Genomic DNA, 13746 nt, shown 5'->3' with positions numbered 1-13746 from the left:
TTATAGCAGGAAGAGAAGATTTCTGATCCATGTCCGAATTAGATAGCTGAAATTAAAATGGCCAAGCCAAATACACTCACTAGATACTATGTTGTGACTTTTTTAAAATGAGGATATTATGAACATAGATTTAGTGCAATGGATTTGTATGACTTTAAATGTTTCTTTGAGATACAAATTCAGTTTTGTTAGCGAACTGGTGTCTTCAGTCATGCAGGGATTTGGATTGCTGGTGTATGCTTCCATCACTGACATCATTCATTTTGTGTGCAGGTTTCTTTTATATAATAACAAATTATGACTCTTACAAAGAGGCTTATTCCTCTCAGCCCATGATTTTTAAGAAATTGCATTCAGTTTAGTTTTAAATGTTCATTTAGGATTCCTGAAGGGACTCACAAATTCCCTTAGGCTCTATTGTTTCTGTCTACTGGGAGACATTTATCTGCCTTGTCCTGCTCATAGAGACATAAAGCTGTGTGTGTGCACTTGGCAGCAGACTCCAAAGTTCAGGTCTGAGTTGTGACAATTGAGGATTAGATTGTGGACAATTGTGACTTAGTTGTGCTGTCCTGTGGATGGTGGCAATGAGAAGAACCCTTGTATTGTATGAGCTTCTGCTCAGGCTCCTAATTCTTTGTAAACTTGATGTTTGAAGTTTATTTCGAGAAGAAACTTTAACATATTGTAGTGAAATTTTCTGGATTGTTAAAGATGATGAATTTTATAGCAGGATTTGTGTAGTGATTTTTCTGGTATTTTTCTCCTGGGTAAGCTTTTAAACAGTCCAGAAAATATTTCTGTATTTGAATGTACTGAACTCAGCAAGAACAATACAATCTTAAGTTTTCACGCCTGTTGGCTGTTTATTAAATACCATTGTGGAGAGGGGGTGGGTGCTAATTTACACTTTCATTATCTTTTTTTTATTCATTGTACATTATTTGAGTCTTGTCTGTTGAATAATACACACAACTGCACAAAAATATTAAATTAGTAATTCTCAGACATTTATGCTGAAAGCTATTCTGTGAGAATCTTGAGTGATTCTGTCTTCTCCAAATGCTTCAGTTCCTTCTGATTGCATATTGCATTTGCAGACTCCAGATGAAAACTCTGTTCTCCATTAGTAATTCCCAAAACTCACACAGATTTAGGTGGCAATCGAGGCAAAAGCAACTTCTCAAAAGTAGAGACTTGTTCAAGTCTGAGCTGCCCTGTTTAAGTGAAAGAGCAGTTACTCAAATAACAGCATGGATTTTTTCAGGAAGCGAACTAGCAATTTTAAATTAATTTTTAATTTAATTTTAATTTTAAAGTTAATTTTTAATTTAATCTACTGATTTAATTAGGCCACGTCCCCAAGCAGGCCACGCCCTCGGAGTCCCCGAGGGGCCCCGCCCCCCAGTAGGCCCCACCTCTCCAAGATGTCGTCGGCAGAGCCCGGGCGGTTCTTCTGCACGGCGGGCCGCGGGCTGGAGCCCTTCCTGGCGCGGGAGGTGCGGGCGCGGCTCGGCGCCACCGAGGTGAGCGGGGAGCCGGAGCCAGTGACCATGCGGGGGGTCCGGGTGAGCGGGGAGCCGGAGCCAGTGACTACCCGGGGGGTCTGGGTGAGCGGGGAGCCGGAGCCAGTGACCATGCGGGGGGTCCGGGTGAGCGGGGAGCCGGAGCCAGTGACTACCCGGGCGGTCAGGTCCGGTCAGGTTCGGCTCAGCAGGGAGCCCCGCTCCCGGAGCCAGGCGAGCGCGGCCCGGGTTCTACCGTCCCCCCGCGCGGGGCTTGCCGGGGTTGGAGGGGCTCACCCGCAGGGAGCCGGGGCTGCGCTGCCCGCGGGGCTGCGGGAGGGGCTCACCCGGAGCCGCCCGGCCGGGTCCGATGGGTGTTCTCCCCGGAGGTGGACTGCGTCTCGGGAAAAGTGTTCTTCACGGCGGCGGCGGGGACCAGAGAGCTGCGGCAGCTGCGGTCAGGGGAGCGCCTGTTCCTGCTGCTGAAGAAGTACGGCCCGCTGCCAGTGTCCGGGAACAGAGGTACAGACACGGGTAGCCTTGGTTTGAGTCCTGGTTATAACATTTGAAGTGTTTAGTTTTTTACTGGTGGCTGTAGTTCTAATTGACAGTAATCGATTCTGAAGTGTCTTTCACCCACGTGTGTTTTCAACATTTTTTTGACCTGAAAAGGGCTTTTAAATTGTTTGCAATAGCTACCTTGCAGCCTGTATTCTGCCATCACTGAGTGTATATGTGTATTTTAGTGACTCTCTTCCCCCACCCAGCCCCGAAAAAGAGAATAGTACCCCACCTGAAAACCATAGTTCAGCCCTGGATCTCTTGTGTTTATTTTAACAAGAAGTCTTGTTTCTGTTAAACAAAGTGAATCCTGATCTATATATTGTGTTAATTTACTCCTAAGTACATAGCTTCCTTCTAAGTCTCAGCTGCTTGGGTCATGCTCTCTGTCAGTGTTGGAGTGAGAATTTCAAGTTAGATAGATTGATTTTTATCTGGGAGATTACCTTCAGCTTTGAGAATGAAATTTCATCATGATTCTAAGATTAAGTGATAACTAGAAAGACCTTATTTTTTTTCCTTGACCAGCTTTGATGTATTTAAGTGAATTGGCCTCTCTGTTCCTCATGCCTCTCTTGTGGCTAGCTTGGGACTGCCCACACATGTAGGTGCGTGTTGCAGGATTGAAGGCACGGTGATGAATGGGAAGCAGAAATTTTCTTTCTGAAAGAATCAACTTGGTTTTGCCTGAAATGACTCAAAGTAATTCATATTTGTGTCTGTCTTTCAATTCTGGAGAGTGTTCTGCATTGCTTAAACCTGGGCCAAGTGCTTTCTGGGGAGGGTGGCATGGTAGGCTGGTGCTCTGTCCCTGGGAATGACTCTCTCAGGTGTTCTGGTTTTCTGCAGCTGCTGAGTTCTTGTGCAGAATTCAACCCTTGCGTGATTGTGCAGAGCTGGTAATCAGAGGGGTGCCTGTGTTGCTCCTAGTGGGTTCTGAGAGCTCAGCTGTGCCTGTGATTCTGGACTCACACATGAATGAAATCTGAACACAGTTGCTGTGATCTGCTGTTCTCAGTCCTTAGGGAAGAGAAATGCTGAGGCTGAGGTACTTAACCCAAAACCGCTTTTTTCTTCCAGGGAAAATCCTTCATGAGATTAAAAGCCTTGTCATTGAGGACCCAAAATACTGGCTGGATATTATCTCTGTTTGGAGAAAGCTTCATGGACACAAGGGGAAGACAGATGATGGCTCTCAAGAAAACACATTGGCTCTGAAGAGAAAGTCAGAAGAAGAGACAAATACTGCAAGTAAAAGGCAGAAAACAGAACAAGTGAGGGCAGTGGTGTCTGAGGAGTGTCAGGTGCAAGCTGGAGAGACCTATGAGACAGCAGACAGAATGAGCAGGCAGGAGTGCTGGACTCAGAGCAGGACTTGCTCAGAATTGCCTTCCAGAGGCAGTGGAGAGGATCCTGCTGCCAATGAGGAGCTTAGCTTCAGCTTCAGAGTGTCATGTCGCTGCAGTGGAGCGATTGCCAGAATAGTGACTTCACAGGTATGCTGAGGTATATCCTTTAAAAGAATTCAGCAAGGTTGAACAGAGATGTGTAGTTTGTTTGTCATTTCACTTGTGTTGTGTCTTCTGGAATAATAAACTGATGTAAGCTTTTTCTGTATTTTCTCAAAAAGCACTTAACCTGCATTCACCTTAAACAAGTGGAAATACAAATGCTGGTTTGATTTCTGTGCACTATTACCCTTTATGTTTTTCAAATCAATGCCTTTTGTTGAGGAAAAGCAAAGGTAAGAGTTTGGGGTTCTGCACCTGTGGAGGCTGAGGAGTAATTGGGTAATTTGGAGCTACTGTTCTCTCCGTTGTAGGAGGTCGGAAGAGCCATTGGCACGGCGCTGGTGAAGCAGTGCGGGTGGCATGCTGATCTACGGGACCCTGACCTGGAGGTAGGACTGCTTGTGTGCCTGTGGATGCTTCCAGACTCACCCTGACACCTCTGGTTTGGTTCTCTGCTCCCTCTGCACGTGGGACCATGGCCTGTCCCTACTAGTCTTCTTGCTGCTGAATTTACCTGAAAATCAGCATGTGTGTGGCCCTGGAGAGTGTGTGTGTATGTGTGTGTGTGTGTGTGTGTGCGCATGCCTTCCAGAGCTCTGGCTGGGTCTGCCTGCGTGGGAGGGGAAGGATCCCCCGAGGAGAAGTTGCAGGATCCAGCGCCCTCAGACTGCTAGGCTCTGACTGTGTGAAAATGGAACTCACCTGAGCCATGGGCTCTGGAGGGGAAGGGAGCAGGCAACATGGGCTGTTCTCAAGGAGCTGGACTTGAGAGTAGCACAGACAAGGCCTGGGGGAAGGCTCCTCCACAAATAGCAAACAGCTCCCTTTATGCACCCTTGCTGGTGCAGCTGCCTGGAAACCTCCCAGAGGACTCCTTGCTCCTGACAAGGAGTGTTTCTCCAGGGATGTTTGTCCATCCCTGCCATTGGCTTGTGGAAGCTGCTCTCAGCTCTCATGCCGAGAGATCCCAGACCTGCAGAAACTCTAGGGTTCATTTCCTGGTACTGGTGCCCACACTGAGCATTATGTACAGCTTTGGTGAGGCTCCTGTGCACCTGCTCTTCTTGCCCAGATTTTTGCTCTGAAGCTGTTCAAGTGCTGAGAACTGAATGGTGTGTCATGTTTCCCTTTGTGCTTCCTGGGGGCAGGGATTGCAGTCATGCAAGACCTGCTGAGGAGCTCAGTCTTCTTTTGGGATGTTCTCTATGGGACAGCAGAACAAGTTCTTGTAGCTGCCTACAGCTGCTTGTGGTTGTTTGTTTTGGGTTTTTTGTTTGGGGTTTTTTTGTTTAGTTGGTGTTTTAAAAATGTTTATTATTTTGTTGCTAGTAAACAGTGAATAATATTCTTCCACTTATAGTAAATGGATTTATAACTAAAAATTTCTATGCTGTGTTAAGGAAAAATAGGCCCCCTTATAAATTCAAGTGCTTGCTGATGGATTCCTGGCTGACAAAATACCCCTCAGCTTGATTAAGCATTAAATCATCTGTAAAGTGGCATTCAGATCATCTAGTAGGATTTCTTCCAATTAATTGTTATTGTTTATAGTATGCATTTTTGTTCTTAAAAACTGAAATCAGAAGTTGTAGAAGCATCTATTTCTGGCTTAAATGAGTTAAAGCTATTGTCTTGTCAGTTTGAGACTTTAAAATGTTGGGGTTGTTTGTTTTTTTAACTCCTCTAGATCTTTGTACATCTTAATGACATTCACTCTGTGGTGGGGATTCCTCTTTTCAGGTAAGTGTTCTCCCCACCAGATTTGTTGTGGCAATATCAGAGCAGACAGGATTTGTAAATCTTGCTATCCACCATGAGTATTTATCTTTTGGTTTGATAATCACTGTTGTCTAATTAGTCTCGTGATCTGCCTGTGTTTTAAATGAACACACAGATCAGGCTTTGCAGCGAGTCAAAAAAAAAAAGTTAAAAAAAAAAGTTAAAAGCAGGCTTCTCTGTCTCTCAGGAGATCTGTCCAGTTCATTTGTTCTTTGGCATCACGTGGGCTTTTCTGGGTGGTTCTGCTGCTGCTTTAGTTAACTTTTTTTGGTTTTTGCTGTCTGCAGGCTTCCATTGGCGAACAGAGAGTATATCAGAACAGCAGGACTGCGGTCCACAGTGGCATGGGCCATGGCATCTCTGGCTGAAATCAGGGTCAGTGAATGTTCCTTGTGAAGAAATGGGTCCTGAATTAAGGGAATGGGGTGCTCATGGGGTCTGGGGCTGGGGAGGAGTGGGGTGATTTCAGTGCCCTATCTTCCCCAATAGCTGTGAAGGAGTGGGGTGATTTCAATGCTGCATTTATTGGGGAGGAGGGGGATGATTTCAGTGCCCTATTCACCCCATTCACTGGGAAGGAGTGGGGTGATTTCAGTGCCCCATTCCCTAGTGCCTGTGGACAGGGTCTGCCATGCCTGTGATGAGTGTGCTGTCACCTGCTGTAACTCCAGATGCTTCTCAACTGAGCCTAGTAATCCTTGTACAGATACATGTCTAAGTGGTAAGATTTTTTCTGCTGTTCTGTGACAGTGAAAAAATGAAACATTGTTTGGTGTTGTTTTCCAAGGAAACGTGATCTCTTTCACAGTGGTACCAACACCTGTCTGCAGTCCACCTGTAATATTTCCTCCTGAATGTCTCCTCAGGGCTGTCTGCAGTGAAGCTATTGGTGCTTTTCACTATATTCCCTTACAGGCGAGTTTGGCCAGGGATTATCAGAGATTCTTGATAACCTGTGCTGGGTTCAGTGGGATTGTGCACATCCCTCTGTGAGCTCTGTCCTGGGTGAGGAGTCTGTCTTGCTGGGGATGCAGTAATCCCTCTGTTTTTGTAGGCTGGTGCCCTTGTGCTGGATCCCATGTGTGGGCTAGGAACCATCCTGCTGGAGGCTGCCAAGGAGTGGCCTGTGAGTACCCCAGTCCCAGCTGCTGGACTTCTGCAGGGAAGCTGGTACTTGTGAGACAGGGTTTTTAATCTGCCAGTTAGGCCGAAGCCCATTGCTGCCTGGAAAGGTGAACCCAAACCAATCTTTCTAGGCAGCTGCTAGAAGCGATTTGGTACAAAGGTTCCCCCAGATGAATGTGTCCTGCAGGCTGGTGCAGCTGGTGATTCCCACTGCAGGGTTTGTGTGAGGCAGCCACAAGCTTGTGAAGCTTCCTGGGCTTGTCCTCCTGGGTCAGAGGAGTTGGTGTCATGGGACATTCGTTAGCATTAGGGGCAGTGGAGCTGGCTGTACCTAGCTGGGGTTGAGCTATTAGGACTTGCTCTTGGTATTTCTGTCATGTCAAGTGTCCTGAGCAGACCAGAACATTAAAGGAGTGGAGACAGCACATACTTCTGAACATTAAAAGAGTGGAAACAGCATATACTTCTGAACATTAAAGGAGTGGAGACAGCACATACTTCTGAACATTAAAAGAGTGGAGACAGCACATACTCCCTCAATTCCTCCACCCTCTGGATTGTGAATTGTTTTGTGTAACAACAGCAGATGTCCCAGAAAGGGGGTTGTCTTGCAAGAGCTGTGCAGCAAGGCAGTTCAAGAAGGGTTTATGAAATAAAGAACTGGGGTGTTCACAAAATTACTTTTCTCTCTCTGGACAGGAAGCCTGTTACTGGGGTGCTGATATAAGTGACTCACAATTAGACGGTGCAGATGGCAATATCAGAACTGCAGGCTTGGTGGATAAGATTGAGCTGCTGAAAGCTTCTGTGAAAGGTATGTCTGTGGAATTTCCAGGTGGATTTTTTATGTTTTTGGGATTTTACAGGTAGGTTCTCCTGAGGTGATATGTTGCAGAGATAACTCCCAACAAATAGCTGGGTGGTGACTGGGGCTAGTGCTAGTGAAGGGATAGCTATTTGTACTTCCTCCTTGCTGCCTGCACCTGGAACTTTGGTAAGAATGAAGTCAGCAGAAGACAATAAAAATTACAATTGTCTGCCATGGACAGTAGTTGTCTCTCTTCATGGTAAATGTGTGATTTACCACCACAATACCATAAAGAGTATGTACCATGTAAGAGTTCTTTGTATCTTAGTGGAACACAGCCAGAACAAATCCAAATGAAATGTAGCCTGTAAGTTAAATTTACCAGGTGAGTATTGGTGAGGACACATTAAGCTGAACTGAATTATTCATATTTTGCAGTAGGAGTATTTTGAATTATGGTTCCCTTCTCCTGTAAGAGGGAGTCGGTTTTCTCCTGATTTACAAGCTATTCTGTAGAGAAGGAAATAATTTCGTTACCTTATTCTGAACCTCACAGTCTGAAGCTAAATTATGCCTGTATGAAATTCGTGATAGGCAAGCTGGCTGAGTTTCCCTGTGCATGAGTGGTGAAATGTGCATATTTTTTTACCTTGCGGTATTTATTTCTTATTGGATTGGTAAGAAACATTATTGATTTTTTAATAAAAATGTAGGTTTATTTCTCACTTAAAAGCTATGTTTGACTTTGGTTTCTAGGATAATGCAAAGTACTTAGCTGTCAGGTTTTCTAAACTGAGCAAGTTGGTGTCTCCATCACTGGTCAGAAGCTGTTACTTCTGCATGTCTTGAGCAGGGCTGTAGGTGGTATGTCCTTTCATTTGCAGATAAAATTGATACCAAATTCTTGTGCTGCAAGTGTTGACCCGAGAATGGTCCAGGAAACATCTCCAGCTAGTTGTAGAAAAGTTGGCATAGAATCTCAGCAGAGTTTAGGTGAGGAGGGACTGTTGGAAGCCTTTAGTCCTGCTGTCTGCTCAAGGCTGTCTGCTCAGTGAGTTTGAAGCACCCTGAGGGATGGAGGACCCCAGGGTCTGTGCAGGGCCCAGGCCTGCTGGCCTGCACAGCCTGGCACAGGGTGGAGGATTCCCAGGGTCTGAGAAGGGATCCCAGCCTGGCAGCACAGCCTGGCACAGGATGGAGGATCCCCGGGATCCCAGCCTGGCTGCAGAGTCTGGCACGTGATGGAGGGACCTCCAGGGTCTCAGGAGGAATCCCAGCCTGGCTGCACAGCCTGGCATGGGATAGAGGGACCTCTAGGGTCTCAGGAGGGGTCTCACCTTGCCTGCACAGCCTGGCACAGGATGGAGGGACCCCCAGGGTCTCAGGAGGGGTCTCAGCTGACTTGCACAGCCTGGCATGGGATGGAGGACCCCCCAGGGTGTCAGGAGGCGTCTCAGCTGGCCTACACAGCCTGGTATGTGGCCAGCCTTCAGGAAGAAAAGAGGCATGGAGAGGAATTGGAGGTGCGTCATTGCCATTCATACATGTGCACTTGAACATTTGCACTGAGTAAAGTGCTCACAAATGTAGTTCTTCTTTTGTGTTTTGCTCACTGATTTACATGTTTAAGTTGTACTGGGTGTAGAGAGGCAGCAGTTAATTTGGGACCATGTAGTGCCCTAGGAGAGTCTTGCTACCGGGACAGACATCCTCAGGAGCAGAGACTCTGCAGACTGAATGGTGCTGCCCACACATCTGTCTCCTCCCAGTCTGCAGGGGGATGGTGTCTCCATGGTGGAGGGCAAGTGCAGAAGGAGCTGTGAATCTGCATAATCCAAAATGTGGATTATGTGAATGTGCATAGGCCAAAAAGAGCTGGCAAGCAGTGTTGAAGGGAGAACAGGGGCAGAGCTGCTGTGCATTTTTCACACAGTCATAGATAAATAAAGACCTGTCTTTATTCTGCAGCGCTGCCACTGCCTTCAGAAAGCTTTGACAGCGTTATTTCAGATATTCCATTTGGGAAGAAGTTCAAGACCACAAGTGATGCCCAGCTCCTACCAGATCTTCTCCAGGAAATGGAGAGGTACGTGTGGCCTTTGGCACACTCGGGGTTTGGTGGAAGTGCCATGATGGTTTGTGATCTGAGCATTCAGCCAGCTTCTGCTTTGTTCCATAGTCTCCAGCTCTGTAGTGTGACCCTGTGCAGGCTGCGGAGATCTCAGCCTGTTAGTTGTCCCTTGGAGGCTGTTGTGTCTCACCAGCTGTGAGTGCTGATGGCAGCACAGCTGCCACGGGAGGATCCTGTGGGAGCCATGCTCACAAATGCTCTTTGCAAGGCATGATGGGGAGATGTTTCTGAGCCACACTCCAGTGTGGCAGAAACGAGAAAGAGGAGAGGCCTACCTAGGCAAAGTTAAAGCATGGCCAGGTAAATAAAGCTATAATCCTTTTCTAATTGAGGCCTGCTTGTATAAATTCATAGTCTGTCCTTTTTGAGGTCACAGCCCAGCTTTGACCAGCCTGCCTTGGCAGGAAGGATCTCAGACTAGAAGAAGGGGCATGTATTGTCCTTGCTGTCCAGGAATGCCTCACTAGCAAGCTGGCGTTAGGTGTGTCCTTTCATCTCTCACCATGTCGTTAGGTGGCAGAGTTGGGCCAAGCTGATAGCTGGGCTGCTTCTAGCAGACAGGTTAAACCATCTTCCCTTCTACTTTTTGACTGAAAAGAATCCCTTTCTCTAGGACTGCTCTTCAGCAGGTGTTGATCTCACTCAGCCAATGCAGGAATGTGGTGGGAAGGTAATGGAGAAGGTTGCATGGCTCCACAGAATGGTGTGGCAATCTTACTGTGCTTGTTTTCTGGCCATATTTGCTCTATTAGTCCATCCTAAGTAAAATATTCCCTTAGGAAGGTGGAGACGAGGAAGGGGCCATGAGAGCTCCACCAGTAAAGCTGTTCAAACTACTTGCTGTAAACTGAGTCAGGATAGTATTTCTTTTTCCCTTCTTTCAAAGCCATGTGTAATATTTGGACATATACCTAGAAAATTTAATTGCAAACATTGATTAATGTTCTTCTGCTTCCTGAGTTTGAAAGCCATTAAGGATCAGTGGAACAGGAAAAGTTCCAAAAGGCTATTTTTTTGAAGTTTCCAAAAGGAAGACCATTTTCAGAATTGCCATGCTAATCTGAGCAGCCCTTGCTGCACTGGGAGGCTGTTCCTTTGCAATCTCCAAAAACCCTGGGCTTGATGGTGCCCTTGATCCTTGAAAGAATGCTGAGGGGAGTAAAAAATTAGTCCCTCTTTCCTGGTAACCCAATAGAAGGAACTGCTAACATCAGAAATGTTTTGGAGTCAGGACAGGGCACAGTTCTCCCATTTAGAAAGAGGTAAGAAGATGGGGGATTTAAATTCTTCTTGGAGGTGCAGCTCACTGAGTTGAGCCATGACACACTCATGGCTGTTTCACTGAATGCAGGTGGCATCTGAAGTGTCAGCAGTGGTAAAGTTCTGCACAGGCAAAGGGATGCCAGGAGGGATCAACAGCTAACCTTTCTTTTTCCTGTGATTGCCAGAGTGCTTCGTGTTGGAGGGACCCTGGTATTGCTGCTGAGTCAGGAGCTCTGCAGACGCATGGATGGTTTGACCAAGTGTGCTGGAGGTGGCTGTGCTGAGGCCTGTGCTGATGGTGACAGTGGAGCAGCCCCTGCACAAGCCATGGATGGTCTGACCAGGTGTGCTGGAAGTGACCCTGCTGAGGCCTCTGCTGATGGTGACAGCAGAGCAACCCTGAGTGTGGATGGGAATTCCTCCTCCTTGGCCCAGGGGGGTGGAGAACCCGTTCTCAGCAGATATTTCGGGTCTCTGCTGCCAGAGGGCGTGTATGCCGTTAGCCTGGGCAAGACTGATGCTTTCATACACAAATACAGGAAGGTGTCTGCTGTTGGGAGCAGCAGAACTGGGACTGGGAGCTGTCCCAGTACTGGGACACTCCCTAGAACTGGGAGCTCTCTGGCCTTGGGCTGAAGGGAACTTGAATGCTTCAGGAGCAGCAGTGCAGGACTCAGTGGGGCTCTGCTGATGCAGACACACTGCTGCCATCCCTTAGATTGCCTCACGTTTTTGGCATGTCCTAAGGCACTGTGCTGCTGTGTCTCTGTTTTTTAGGAGACGTGGAAGATGTCGATTCTACTGTATTGGATACAGTGAAAGAGTATATAGTGTATTGTAATGTGGCAGAATCCTCAAATCCTTGTTTAGGCAAAGCTGCTCGGTATTGGGAGGAGTTTCTGCAGGGGAGGAGTTTCTGCAGGAGAGAAAGTCTTGATTTGCAGAACTGTAAACCGAGATGTGGTCACCCATGATCTTTGGGCCATGCATTCCAGCTGTTAAAGTAATATTTAAGCTACATCTTTGTCTATTCTAACTATTCTTAGTGTTCAGGTTGTTCTTAGGTGGAGGATAGGTGAGTCCCCTGAGATGCTGAGCAGGAAAGGAGGCCAGAAGGAGAAGAAGCAGCACTGACAGCTGGAGTTGCAGCCAGTCCCAGGCCCTGATCCCCAACTCTGTTTTGTGTGTCCTGGGTCCTCCTTGCTCTGCCTCTCCCCCTCTCTCCTGCACTTTTGTGACACCTTTTTTTCTTCCCTGTACCTTTTCTTTTCTCTTGGTTCTTTTGTCCCATCAAAATAGGGCTTTTAGAACTGTACCAGCATTAAAGAAAGGGCCTAAGGCAATTCTGAAATCACTCTCTCCTTTGGGTTTTAGCATCCTTTGTACAAAGGCTGAGGTAGCAAAACCCAAAAATCATTACACATTTTCTGTGAGAACTAAACATAAAGACTTCTCACTGCTTTCCTAAGCCATGTCAATCTGCAGGAACACGGGAGGCTTTTTGGGAAAGGAAAATGAGGATAAAATACATCTTAAAGAGCAGAGTTGGGTTTAATAATGTTATTTTCTTGACTTCAGCGCTGTTCCTCTCAAATGTTTTTACTGAGAAAAGTATAAAACAGGACTATATTTGCATTTTCAAACACACTTTTCTGTCCTTAAAATATCTTGTAGTTGTTAATGTGTATTTTTGCAGCTGTGAAGTCTATGATAAAGACTTTCTTTTGAAACTCAGCAGCATTTTGGACTAAGGCAAATTTTGTTATGTAAGGGTGGGGTTTGGGGGGAGGTTTGTTTTTGTTTGTTTGTTCTAGTTCCTGGTTTTTGTATAATTTGGCTTGCCTTTTTTTTAACACTGAGCATATCAAAGAAATCAAGGAATAATGTGTAATTGTAGTTTGAAATTGTTACTTTTTTTACAAACAATTGCTTTGAACTCTGGTTAACTGTATTTACCTGGTGTGGTTCAGTATTCTTCGACCATTGTGCTTCCAAAAATATTTAGAAATGTCTTGGTGAGAATTTTTGCTTTGGTATTTTAGAAGAAAGCAGCTTAGGCCACGTTGTGCTGCCCACATGCAGCTATGAGATGTTTCTTACCTTGCCCATGAGACATGGAAGGATGGTTTTGTGTTGTCCTGCCAAGTTCTGTTTGTGTATTGTAGTGCCTTTACCTATGTCCTAGGACTATTTTTGGTGCCTTGGTTTTTTGGGGGTTTTTTTTGTATGAAAGCTGATTTTTCTAGTCTTGCAGCACCAACAAAAAAGGAATGTAAATGGCACTTGCAGTGCTAATGTCACATTGACCCTCATTGTTTGTATGTACTGCATTTTTGCAGGCAATGAACTGATGTCTTCAGTTGTCCTAGGCTGACCTTAAGATGCTCGTATCCCCATTTGTGTGTGCTGTTTATGCTGGATGTTCTGTTCTGTGCCTTCAAGACTGGCTCTGAAGAGGGAATGTTTTGTTTTGGCTCCCCATCAGTCGCTCCCCCACGGCTGGCGGGACATACAGACGGGGCACTACATAGTGCTGTTTCTGCTTTTTTTGCTGGGCATTTGGCTTTTGCTCTTGCTTCTGCTTGCTCTTGCTTCTGCTTGCTCTCGCTTCTTGCTTTTTCTCATTAGTTAGTTTAGCTAAACAGTCCAAATTTCGTCCTGGACTGTTTCTCCTTTCCTCTTTTGGACCTGCTCGGACCTGCTCTGGACTGGGACCTGGGAACACCGAAAGTTTGCACCCTGTGCCTGCAAGCAGCTGCCCCAGCGCCGGAGGGACTGATACCAGAGCGACCACCCCCAAGAGAGAGACTTTCTGAATTTGTCATCTTTTTCAGAGCGGTGAAACAGTGCTGTCACCCGGTATTGTTCATTTTGTGTGCTGGGGGGTGCTGTGCCTGTTAAATAAACAGGTTCTTTCCACTTCTCTCTGAGGAATTCTTCCCAAACCGGCTGGGGGGAAGGGGCCTTGTGGGTTTGCTTTCTGGAGGGGCCCCTCTTTGGGGATTCTCTCCCAAATTTGCCCTAAACCAGGACACAGTCTGTTGCTTTTTAAAGTTGTTGGAT

At 46.4% G+C, this 13746-nt stretch overlaps 1 protein-coding gene across 2 annotated transcripts in view; it reads left to right on the top strand.

Moving 5' to 3' along the window:
- Positions 1-1427: 1427 nt before the first annotated feature.
- THUMPD2 (THUMP domain 2 tRNA and snRNA guanosine methyltransferase) overlaps positions 1428-13746 on the top strand; it is a gene marked incomplete at its 5' end in the record, with an annotated part of 13283 nt that continues 964 nt past the window's right edge. The window contains 11 exons of one of the 2 annotated variants that reach the window (XM_084201321.1): positions 1428-1526; positions 1895-2027; positions 3147-3562; positions 3889-3966; positions 5265-5317; positions 5644-5731; positions 6411-6482; positions 7181-7295; positions 9258-9375; positions 10869-11027; positions 11737-13746. The exon at positions 11737-13746 is cut by the window's right edge and continues 964 nt beyond it. In XM_084201321.1, coding sequence (XP_084057447.1) covers positions 1428-1526; positions 1895-2027; positions 3147-3562; positions 3889-3966; positions 5265-5317; positions 5644-5731; positions 6411-6482; positions 7181-7295; positions 9258-9375; positions 10869-11027; positions 11737-11758 — 1353 coding nt within the window. In that variant the 3' untranslated portion in view covers positions 11759-13746. Of the gene's footprint in view, positions 1527-1894; positions 2028-3146; positions 3563-3888; positions 3967-5264; positions 5318-5643; positions 5732-6410; positions 6483-7180; positions 7296-9257; positions 9376-10868 lie in introns of both variants that reach the window. The other variant, XM_084201320.1, reaches the window with a different exon arrangement.

This window comes from Fringilla coelebs (genome assembly GCF_963513975.1).
Source record: "Fringilla coelebs genome assembly, chromosome: 1".
NCBI classification, from domain to species: Eukaryota; Metazoa; Chordata; class Aves; order Passeriformes; family Fringillidae; genus Fringilla; species Fringilla coelebs.
The sequence above is the reverse complement of the archived record's forward strand: the minus strand, read 5'-3'. Positions and strand labels throughout refer to the sequence as shown.